The sequence below is a fragment of the Salvia splendens genome, unplaced genomic scaffold (genome assembly GCF_004379255.2).
Source record: "Salvia splendens isolate huo1 unplaced genomic scaffold, SspV2 ctg309, whole genome shotgun sequence".
Taxonomy (NCBI): Eukaryota; Viridiplantae; Streptophyta; class Magnoliopsida; order Lamiales; family Lamiaceae; genus Salvia; species Salvia splendens.
In genome coordinates, this window is record NW_024598950.1 from 3,199 (window position 1) to 15,933 (window position 12,735).

Consider the following 12,735-nt stretch of genomic DNA (forward strand, 5'->3'; position numbering starts at 1 on the left):
AGGGGTTTAAGCTTCCGCTTGTAATGGGGGCCGGTCGCTTGCCCAACCGGGCGACGGCGACGGTTCGACGATGTGGGTGTGGGGAACTCTGCCTCGGTGGGGGGAGCTCGTAGGAACCAACACTAATACTATACTCCCCGGAGGCGCTGATCCTCGTTCGCTTCGGCCAGCCAGATTCAACGCCCGAAGTGAACTTGGCCGAATCCTGCACCACGAGATAGACATCCCAATACTTGATTCCCCGAACCCCTTTGAAGGATCGATGTACTGCTGGTGCGCGGCAAGCTTCACGTCCTCGGCGGACATGCCGCTGGACGCCATGCAGAGACAGTTCGTGTAAAGGCCGGCAAAGCGGCTGAGCTGCCTCCTCAGCCGTTCCCACTGTTTCCAGCATTGTTCGCCGTTGTGAGGCTTCCCCCTGCCTGTTTGAACTGGAGGTAGCTTTGGCTAATGCGCCACCACATCCTGTCGATGTGCTGGTTCGCCCCGACGTATGGATCATCCACTACACTGATCCAAGCCTTCGCCAGCGCAATGCACTTCTCCATGCTCCAGATGGTCCCCTTGTTCCCGCTGGACCCCTCCCCCACCTTAGCGGCCCCCCGACCCACCATCGTACACCGCCGCAGACGATGTAGTGTCCCGTCCCCTTCCCCTTCCCTTTCCCCTCCCCCTTCTCCCCGTGGGCGTCGGAGCGTTGGTGGGAAATCCCGGATCGGAGACAGCCCCAACTCCTCCAGCGAGAACGTGTCGAGGCCAGTGAACTGGGTCTCGACAGGAGTCCGGGTTGTCCGGCGACAGTAAATCCATGTAGGGCCGGTAGACGTTGTCCACCGGTGACCCCTGCATCATCATAACAGGCATCTGGGGCATCATCCCCGGCATTCCAGGCACCATACCCGACATTTGGCTCATCATCCCATACCACTGCGGGTACATGTTGTAGTACCCGGGCATCATTCCCGCCGGCATTTGAGGTTGGGGCATCATCACCGGCAGTTGGGGCATCGCGGCTGACATCAGCGCCGTCCCGCCGACGGGAAAAAAGGCGACGGTGAGTCGCTCGAAGCGGGGGAATCGCTATCTTGGTGCTCCATTGTTCTTCGAAAGAAAAGTGTGTTAGATAGAGAGAAACTTGTTAAAACAAGTGATGCGACTGAAATGAAGTGCAACGAGACGTATTTATATAGTTTTTTTTTAAAAAAATTAATGCATAAATCGGGAATTCCGCACTTATGTCCGTGGGAGTCAACGCAATGGCGGACGTCAGCAAAAAGGCGCGGACATGCGGTGTCCGTATCAGACGTCCGTATCCGTTGAACAGTTGCACAATGGCGGATGTCCCGCGCGGATGTTGCGCACGCCGATCTGACATCCGCACGGAAGTCCGCCATTGCGGATGCTCTTAACACACACATGAACAAAGTCATGATCAGCATCTCCAACTATTTAGGTCCAACACGTTTATCCTATTTGTCATTAGTTCTTGTAATTATCACAACAAAGTCACCAACTCCAACTATTTTGCTCACTTTTTTTGACATTTTGGATTAGTTTCCATCTGCAAAGTTTTCTTCTTCTTCTTCACACTATAACGTGTAAAAGAAATTATAATTGTGTACGTGGCATATAATTATGCATCAAAATATAAATCATGATCAATAATTACTCAAAAAATATGAGTTCTCATTAATTTAGCAAGTTGGCGTGGAGGAGCAAAGAAAGACAAAAAATGAAGATTTAAATAAAAATAAAAATAAAAATAAAAATAAAAACTTGTCATCATGAATCTGCTGGGTTTTTGAATGTGCAGAACTTTACCAGGTTATTATTGCATTTTGACTTTCCAACTTACTTTGTTAGTACATCTATTTAAGGATGTTTCAACCAAAAAATGTGTCCTTTGTACTCCATTTCATGTCTCACCACTGCACTAGTGCACTTATAGTAGTAAATCAGTCTATATGAAAAGGAAAAAATGAAATACAAATGGCGGTGATGGAAATTCATTGGAATTCATTAATATAATTTATCTTAATGAAAAATAATATTGACACCATATAACCACTCCAAATTCACAATGACCCAATTAAGTAACAACACTAAACCACTATTTTAGTCTAAATACAACACAATTATACAAACAAGACCAGACAAATTTGCGCCTATATTGTTTACAAACACATGCATTTTATACTAAGCCGCAAAAACTAGCACTCACCCATATTTTTGTTTTTTAATTTTTTTTGATACATATGAATAAAATAGTCTATTTAATTTTTTGGACAAAATTTCGTATTGGCAAAAACATACTTCATCTATTTGACAAAACAAAATTCAATTGATAACCGACGATTTTGCGCATAAATATATGTTCAAATAAAGTCAAAGCAATTAGTTACTCGATCCGATTCTGATTACATCAATTTTTTTCCTTTAAACAAGAAACTGAAAGTAATGAATCATTTATAGCACTTTATTAAACCTAAATATATTTCATGAGTGAGATTTTGGACAACTCACGTGTGGTTTCTCAAATAAAAAATAACGTATGAAGTAATAAATACATCTTACCTTCGAATAATAAAAAAAATGAAATTCACTTACTTATAGAGAGAAAGTTAACATAAATAAATAGAAAAACTAAAATAATGAACCTTTGGGCTAGGGCGTTCACATTCAAATTCTCCATGTGTTCATCAATGCTCACCAAATACTCATTGATATTTATTATTTTGACTCAATTTTGAATTTACTTTTTCAAAAGAAATAAAATAGGCAAAAATAAGTCAAGGGGTATCCCCACACAAATTCTTAGTCAGAATAAAAAAGTTAATAATTCCAAAAATAAAAAGTTAAATAACCTAATGCAACAAAAAATGAAAGTTGCAGTCTTGCAGACCTCAAACTTTGAACTACTGAGGCCATCTTCTCTCCAAACTGCTCTTACCTTTTTCAAAAAAAAATGGCATTACAAATCTGCCCGCACACTCACACACACTATTGGGAAACTCGTGAAATCAAATCCACTCCCTAATACTTTTTCCCTCCATTCTTTTCCCTTTTTGCATTCTGTTTTTTCACCGATCAATGAATGTGCCCTTCACCGTTTGCACATATCCAAGAATTTGTAATTCCTGGAAACCCTTTTCTATTTTTGATGCTTTTGTGTTGGAAATTGGGCTAAAGAAGCAATTTTTTTGACTCCCCCCTTTTCATTTGGAGTTCATTTGATTGTTGCAATGGAGAATTGCTAGTCAGATCTGAGATCTTCATTTGGTGAAAGAGGGATTCAGAGATGGTGGCTGAGGCTTGGATTTTGAGAATGGGGAATCAGGTGAGTAGCAATTTAAAGCATGCTTTGTATTCTGATAGTAATTCCACAAAGAAGAAAGAAAATCCTTTACAAGAGAGGCAGGTTATTGGTATTCTGTCGTTTGAAGTTGCTAATGTGATGTCCAAGATTATGAATTTGCACAAGTCTTTGTCTGAGAGTGAGGTGTCTAGGCTTAAAAATGAAATCTTGAGGTCTGAAGGGATTAGAACCCTAGTTTCCAGTGATGAAAAGCAGCTTCTAGAGCTAGCCCTTGTGGAGAAACTCGATGATTTGAATCGAATTGCTGGTGTAGTTTCGAGGTTAGGGAAGAAATGCAGCATCCCTGCGTTGCAGGGGTTTGAGCATGTGTATGGGGATGTGGTTTCTGGGGTGATTAATGTTGGGGAGCTGAGTTTCTTGGTGAAGGACATGGAGGGGATGATGAGGAAGATGGAGAGGTGCGTGAGCACGACCGTGACCTTGTATAGCGAGATGGACGTGATGAACGAGCTGGAATCCGCCACCAAGAAGTTCCGGGAGAATCAGCTTGAGGAGAGTAGGAAGGCCTTTGAGCAGAAGCTAGTGTGGCAGAGGCAGGATGTCAAGCATTTGAAGGATGTCTCGTTGTGGAACCAGACGTTTGATAAGGCCGTGGAGCTCTTGGCACGGACCGTGTGCACAGTTTATGCTCGGATACATCTTGTGTTCGGAGATGGCCTTGCTCAAGCTGGCTCTGTTGGGAGCTCACAGCGTTTGCAGCAGTTAGATGTAGTAAGCACGAGTTTGATAAAGCACGCATCGGGTAGAAGTCAATCTAGGGCATTTGTGAATGAGAAGTCGGGGAAGAGGGCCGTTGGTGCTAGTCCTAAATCGAGGGGGCAGAAGGGGGAACACGAGTTTGGGGCCGAAGACTTCAACTCTGTGTGTGGGATCAGGCCGGGGAGGATGTTCTTGGAGTGTTTGAGCTTGAGCAGTTCTGCATCCAAGGTTGATGCTGATGCTGATAGCTACAATGATCAATGTAGTCGGGTTTCAAACACTTTAAGCGTTGCAAACAGCGCGGTCCCTCTGAGTAGTTTGCTCCGTCCCATCAACAGTGAGCGCGTGATTGGACAGCCAAAGAGGCGGCTGCTGGTGGAGGCGCCTCCCAACACAGTCGGGGGCTCAGCACTAGGCCTGCACTACGCAAACGTGATCATCATCATCGAGAAACTCCTCTGCTACCCGCATCTGGTGGGCGAGGAGGCCAGGGACGACCTATACCAGATGCTTCCGACGAGCCTGAGAAGGACTCTCAAGTCGAAACTGAGGTCCTACTCGAAGAACCTGGCCATCTACGACGCACCATTAGCCCACGACTGGAGGGAGAGGCTGGAGGGATGCTGAGATGGCTCGGCCCCCTGGCACATAACACGATCAAGTGGCAGAGTGAGAGGAACTTCGAGCAGCAGCAGCAGATTGTGACGAGGACTAATGTGCTGCTGCTGCAGACATTGTGCTATGCTGACCGGGGCAGGACCGAGGAGGCCATCTGCGATCTCCTCGTTGGCCTGAACTACATATGCCGGTACGAGCAGCAGCAGAACGCGCTGTTGGACTGTGCGAGCAGCTTTGATTTCGAGGACTGCGTGGAGTGGCAGCTGCAGGCTCGGGCTTCGTTTCAGGCTTGAATCTTTTTTCGATTCTTACACGATATGGTGGTTAGTTTTGGAAAATTTGTTTGTGGTTTATGGTAGCTTTAAGCTTAGATTATGTTTATGATTATATTTGTAGGAGTTTGTGAATAGCAGGACATAAAATTGAAGGTGTCCTTGCAATATCTGTTGATGGTTATGTGATTTGATTGTAACAAATTTGGGGGTACATAGTTTTTTTTTTAATTTTTTTAATTTATCAAGATGAAGTTTCCTTATGCGAATGAATGCACTAGAATAGTGGAGTAGTATAAAAATTTTATGTGGTTTAAGCTGAAAAGTAAATTTAATCTTCTGCTGTGTCACCTTGGGTTTGAGATCTTTCTATTCGATAAGAGGAATTCATTTCATTTTTGGAGATGATATATTTATTCCGTTTCATGTTAATAAAGTCATTTTTCTATTTTGGGGAGTTACAAGATAATTGAGTCATTTCTATTTTAGTTAAAAATTAATTATTCCTTTTTACTTTATTCTTTCTTCATATCTCTTACTTTTTCACCATTCATTTAACACGCTATTTTTAAACTCCATACCGAAAAAAATACCTTTATTAACAAGGAACGGAGTGAGTACCAAACATTAGGCATTAGCAGTGACGTAACTCGTATTGGGAGTGAGGGTTATAGCGACTTCACTTGAAGGGAATAATTTTATTTTGTGAGTTTTACTAGTACTATTAAATTATTTTTGTTAATTTTATTTCCTTTTTTCGCTATAATATGATGGATTTCCCTTTTTTTTAAACAAAACAATTGACTACAACAGCAAAACAATTAATTACAACTGCGACATTAACCATAGAAGCACACGGCTATGTGCTCAACTCATAACTCTAAGGTGGTGCTCGGTTTCCTAAATAAAATACTACATAAAATAATATTAAGATACAATCTAAGATTGAGTTATGAGATTATTTTAGTCATAGGGGGTTAGCTATGACTAATTATCTCATGATTATTCATCTAGAATTGAATTGTGAGATTGAATTTCATGAACTAAACACATTACATATTTAATCCGGGATATAATCTACAAACCGAAAACCCCCTAAATGACTAGATTATTGCTGATCGAAACACAAGGCTCAAATGTTTTGCAGAGGGAAGGAAAATAAAACTAAAAAATCTAAAAAATGTGCAACTCGCAAACCGAATGAGGTGACCCAAATAATTCACTTTTATATTTGGATTGTAATTTTATAACCACAACTCATTTCGGGACTGAACTAATATCCCTAACAAACGAAATGATGAGATAATTACGTGAGGTATATAGTATTTATAGAGTGAGGAGACGATTAAACAAAAGAGTTTTTTTTTCTATAAATTTATATATATTTGCAAAATTGAAAAATTCTGATTGCATATAGTACTAGTAGTATCATACATTTACATTTATACAGGATATATCACAGAGAGTCCCACGACCTTTGAGTTTGGGCTCGACCGGCCCAATTGTGAGAAGGTTTTCTCAATTTGTTTGTTTCTTAACATTTGTTGAATCTACTAGTATTAATACCCGAGCTATACACGAGACATAAGAGTTTTAAATAATGAATATAAAATATAATAAATATATAGAAAATAAGAATTGAAAGAAATATGGAGATTTAAAAAAACAGAAATGTACTTATCTTGTCTCACTCAAAATGAAGAATTTACTACTCCCCAGTTAATGAAACATTTATGCAATTTTAATTTATAATCTAAGTGAAGTAAAAACAATAAAATTAATGACAAAAATAAGATGTGTGACTAATGATCAAAGAGTATGAATTAATTAGAATAAGATATACAAATAAAAAAATATGTGTGAGTAAAGATGTTTATTGAAAGTGCTATGCAAGTCATTAATCCAAATAAAAGGTAAATTAATATATAAATTTAATAGCTTAATTTATGAAAAAATAATTTGAAAAAAATATATGGAATATTAAACATATCCACATTAAATATATGAATAATTTAAATCATATAAATTTAAAACTTTTTTGAGAAGTCAAGTTAGAAAATTTGTATTATCCAATAATCACATTTTAGTTGACTGTTTTATTTCTTTCTTTTAATTTCAGACCATAGCATAACTTGATATACATTTCCAAATACTAAATGAATTTTTTATATTGGAAAGAATAAATTTCTTACTTCCCGCCACATATACGTATAAAAAATAAATTACTACTATCACTTAAAATAACGATAATATTTTATGCATCTTGTTTGTTTTGAATAATGTGAGAATTTACACTACTCTTTATATTAAAAAGTATTGCAATAAATGATTAAATCTCAATTTTAACCTAAATAAATGGAAGGCAAACTAAACTCTCTAGCACAATTCCAATTTAACTCAAATATAAGGCTAATTAATATATAAATTTAATAACTTAATTATAAAAAAATTTAATGGTAGTGCACTATTTAAATGTGTTTTAACACTTCTTCAAGAAGTTAGCATTTTATTGGGCTATTATTTGTCCAATTGTTTTTGCCTTAAAAATTATTTTTGAATAGAAGACACCTCATCTTTCCATTTTCCCTTCAAAAAGGGTATTAAAAAATTTCATCATACTTGCACTTTAGATTAGTATAGATTACTTTTAGTCTATATTCATTATTCAGGATGGTCCTTTCATAATCTAAAGTCACCTGTCACATCATTAATTTGACGTCCATATTCTGTAGTAAGGAAAGTGGATCCTTCCATTTTGATAAACCTAAATAATTCATGTGCCACTCTATACCAATCATATTGTTTCTACCCTTTTTCTAACCTTAGCAAGTAGTAGTAAAAAGATTGTAAGAATTAGGGGTCTCCCTCAGGAGGAGCCTGTTTTATCTTCTCTCGAAAAGAAAAAAGAAAAAGAAAAAGAACCAAGCAAAGAGCTTCTCTCAGGCGGTGAAGATTCAGAGTTCAGACCTCGTCTTTCGCCTCCTGTTTCCCTTTGGTGAGATTGCAGCCTCATCTGTTGATGGAGAGGCCTTTGAGCCATTTGTATTTGTGTGTGCATCTTCATGATCATCAACCCATTTTTCAAATTTTAGATCCTAATACTTTTTGGTATCCAAGATGATCAGAGAGGCTGATTTGGATGGTGAAGGACAGGTTGATTATGATGACTTTGTGAAATTGGTGATGACTGTTGGATAGAGATATCTCAAGTTTAATTTCACTTCATTATTTTGTATTTTGATTACTACATTGTTCTGCAAAACACAGGAAGGTTGACCATGCGATCATGACTTGATCGCGAGTCAAAAACTTGCTGACGAATTTGTGTTTTTCAATCAATAATTGAATTTCGCACTTTCTTTAGTGTTTGCTTTCTTCACTCTTGTGTTTTCTTGCAACCAATTCTCAAGTATTTATAGATGGGTTGGACATTCTTGAAGCCATCTCATGTGAACTCACACTCTCCATGAAAATATGAAATTATGAACCTTCTCATGGCAAGTCAGAACATCTTCATGAATATGGAATATAAAGCATCTTTCTATTTTATCTGTGAGTAATATTTGCCAGTATACACTAGAGCACAAACAATTTAGGAGCTAATCCCGAAATTGTCTTTGGACACTGAACTTATCAATTACTCCCTCCGTCCCCGATTAATTGTCACTCTTTGATCGGGCACGGGTTTCAAGAAATGTATATAAAATTTGTTTGAAAAAGTTAGTGGAACGTGAGACCTACTTTTTTATATTGATTTTATAATAAAATGTGAGTGAAGTGAATTAGTGGAATGTGAGACCTACTTACCATTTATGATAAAAATGAAGTGTGATAATTATTGAGGGACGGACCGAAATGGAAAAGAGTGACAATTAATCGGGGCGGAGGGAGTAATTCACTAGACTGATATTACAACTTGCTAATGAGTGCAAATAATCTAACACAAAATTAATTGATCTCTACTTGTTGATACCTCTTTATCTTTACAAGGTTTATTAAAAGGAGTTTGGTTATTTATAACTAAGAACATACGAGTATTATTCACGAGAATAAACTTAGAATATTAGTACTACAATGTAAATGTTAGGATTTAATGGTTTTTTTGTTACATAAAGTCAAACACTCAACGTATATTGACACCGTTTTTCTCATTTATGTCTGACGTTACACTCTGTCTTTTTTCATCATTCAGCATTTTTTCATTTTTATTATTTCTTCAGTGGTGAATCTTATATCTCTCTGACTTAGAGCAGTACACTATTAGATGTACAAATGAATAGAAATTATCTAGATTTTAAGATCTAATCAATTCAGTGACTATTTTATTTTCTCCCGAATAATTCATTAAAAAGAACTTTATAGTAATGCTTAGAAAAAAGAAAGTTCACTTGAGATGGTCAGAGGGAGCAAGAATTACTAGCGTTTTTACCTTAAAAAGGAGAAAGGAAAACAACTTCAACTGGAACTGTATGTAACTGCAGTTGGATAAGCCGTAGAGAGTGCGCTATAGAGAATTGTACTCTCGCAAATAAAAGCAATGAAGTCAAAACTATTGGGTGAAATGCTCCGTAGCGTACAACTCATTCCATGATTCAAAATTTTGTGAAGCAGAGGATTGTCGATTTCACTGCTAAATTTCATTAGATCTGCAGATTACGCTAAATTTCATTAGATCTGCAGATTACGCTAAATTTCTCCATTCCTTGCTCTCACGCAGCGCGATTTGCTGTTTTCAATCCTGTTATCATGAGTTACAGAAGGTCAGTGTTATTATCTGCATCAATTTGTGTTTAGTTATGCATTCACAATCATATTCAATTTAAATCTAGTTTTCGGATACCAATACCTAGAATTCAATACATCCGTAGATTTGATTGTGCAGTTTTTAAACCACTAGACATGATGCAATTGGAATCTAGGGGTTGTGATTATTTAGGTTTTATCTGAAAAGAGTGAGGCGTTTGTTTACTATTCCTGATTTCCAAATCATTAACCCATGCATTGTGATTCCCATTTGTTTTGCCAAGATAGGCCTGTGAATGTGCTGTAATTGCTAGACGTTTTTGAATTTGAATAAATCAGAAATGAAAGCAGTTGGATTAAGCCTTTTGAAATGATTTACTATGTATGCAAGTAACTCATGTTTTTGTGAAACTGAAATTATGTAGGAAGAGGTAGGCTAACATAAGTACAATACAGCTAACATGGCTGAATTTGGTAATCGTGTGACCTAGATGATGCAGTAAGTATCTTATAGAATAATTATTGATTAGCTTCTGAGCTAATTCCGTAGGCGTGACATGAGGATGGGCACACGCGTTACTTGTCTGGTCTTCAATCTCTAATTTGGCAGAAGATCCAATCCAATGGGATCTTTGTTTGCAATGTGGTTTTGATGCCTGTCAGGCATGCTTGTGCAATAAAACAAACGAAAAGATTGACTTATATGATGCATTTTTTGGTACTGTTGAATTCTCATGAAATTATAATTGCACAGGGACCATAGAGGCTCGAGGTCTGCACTTTTTGATAACATGGATGCCCTTGAAGCGGGTGGACTCAGGACCTCTTCATCATATTCAAGTGGCATGGATGATCATGACAATGAGAAAACTGTGGATAGTTTGCACGATAGAGTCAGCTTCCTGAAACGAGTGAGAACCACCTTCCTAAATGACTTGTTATTAGTATGCTTATGTATGTTACTCGGTGGTGGTGGTGGTGCTATATTGTCAATTTTCATTGTGCACATTTTGACACCAATGTGTTGGAAATTGAACTGAATTCAAGAGATTATGGATCCAATCTTCATGTTGAGCATCAAATCTTGTAAAAGCTGTTGCATTTTTGCTTGGAAAACTGGACCATTATCAATTGATGGTATTCTAATTGCATTATCTTATCACATGCTATTGTTAATCTTCTATAGCCAGCTGAAAATGTGCTGAACAGTTGAAAAGATCTAATTTATCCAGCTATGCTCTGTACCTGTGGTCGTCCATGGGGATTCTTAATTAGTACTACTGTCGAAAATTATAAGCCATTCTATTCATAACCTACATGTTTGTTATGTTGTATGCTACATTGCTACTTGAAGTTTCTTCAGCTAATAAACACTTATTGCTAACTATAAAAGTTAAAGTAACAATCCAGCTTAGCAGAAGGGTTACATGGAATGTTTGAGTTGTATATCTGGTATGGGGTATCTGACTAACATTATTATCTCTTTACTGGCGCTTGTGGCAGTTGACGGGAGACATACATGAGGAGGTGGAGACTCACAACCGTGTACTAGATAGGATGGTGTGTAAGTTCATGGATGCATTAAGGAAGCTTTGAACACTTTCTTGTTGTAAAATTGTTCTTATCTTATTGGTTCCCTTTTTTAACTAATAAGGGCAATGAGATGGATGCATCAAGAGGAATCATGTCAGGAACAATGGATCGTTTTAAAATGGTAGGCTTAATAGATCCTTGTAGTTGTTTATTTTTCTTAATCATTCATTCCTCTTTATGTTTAGCTTTCCTGAAGTCTGGTTTCATGATCTTCTCTAGGTGTTTGAAAAGAAATCGAATAAGACAATCTGCAAACTTGCAGGATATTTTGTGATTTCTTTCTTTGTGCTGTATTATGGGATTAGGTGAGCATCTATCTCTTGAATCTACCATTTCTTTCACCATGTAGTATAATTTTCAAGAAAACAATTCCTTTAGTTCCCTTAGGTTGTACTGTACACATTGTCACTTTCTTCAAACACCTTCATAAGTCATTGGATTCTGCCACATGCTATAAAAAACGATAGATCAAAGGATTAGGCAAGATGGGTGCTGCTTGATGCTAATCACTCCTTTGTTTTGCAGGATTCTCCTGTATTACCTGTATGGTTAATCCGGGATTGTGATGTCGTACACATGTTCTGCGGTGTTCTCTTTCGTGATAAAACTCCAAACGAGGAATCCAGAGTACATAATTACTGAAGCTACGGAATCATGCCTAAGGACAGGTATTGCAATTCTGATCTCGAAGCTCCATCCACCGAACTACATGTTACCGTTAGCATACTATTTTAGAACATAGCTTTTTTGGTACATCAGCATCATAGCTACTATTTTAGTCACTGGCTCGTGTAAATATATTCTTTTCTCCCTCCTTGTTCCTATTCTCCATTACTATATACAACTAATACACAACGTTACTATTTCCTGTTAAACATATTATTACCATCTTAGGATCCAATGCTAGCACATTATATGATTTTTCTTGGTAATTCCTGCTATATCAATAGTGAAGGTTATCACCAAAACTTGTAGATAATGTTTCACTATGAGACGTGTTCAATATCCCATTGAAAATCATATTTTGTTCGCACATTTGTAATTTTATCAGTGACAAGATTGAGAGGAATTTTGTCTCACTATTTGTAACAAGACTGAGAAGAATTTTGGGTGATTAAAAAGCTAAATTTAGGTGGTATTTTATAAATTAGTGGAAGATGAAAGTAGAATTGTAGCGCTCTATGTTGTTGGAATGCGGCTGGTGTCGGATTTAATGGAAAGTCATATTTAATGGATGAGAGAGTTCTCACTCATTGTCTCCATTGTATTTGGCGTTGTTTTTCAATTCGACTAAATTTCGATCATTTCACCACTTTTATTAATCAAATAATGACGGACCACAAAAGTATCTAGTGATTATATTTGGTAAAATAAATATGTCTTTTTTAAACTATTTTGCTTCTGTTTTTTGTCGTTGCATTGGATTTTAGCCTT

At 37.4% G+C, this 12,735-nt stretch overlaps 1 protein-coding gene and 1 pseudogene across 1 annotated transcript; both read left to right on the forward strand.

Moving 5' to 3' along the window:
* Window positions 1-2,903: 2,903 nt before the first annotated feature.
* Window positions 2,904-5,210, forward strand: LOC121789686 (annotated as a pseudogene).
* A 4,268-nt stretch (window positions 5,211-9,478) lies between these two features.
* Window positions 9,479-11,969, forward strand: LOC121789685 (bet1-like SNARE 1-2). Its single transcript, XM_042188075.1, has 6 exons — window positions 9,479-9,725; window positions 10,463-10,619; window positions 11,212-11,268; window positions 11,363-11,422; window positions 11,521-11,606; window positions 11,827-11,969. The coding sequence occupies exons 1-6, from the start codon at window positions 9,712-9,714 to the stop codon at window positions 11,852-11,854; spliced, it is 402 nt and encodes a 133-aa protein (XP_042044009.1). The 5' UTR covers window positions 9,479-9,711; the 3' UTR covers window positions 11,855-11,969.
* The last annotated feature ends 766 nt before the right edge of the window (window positions 11,970-12,735 follow it).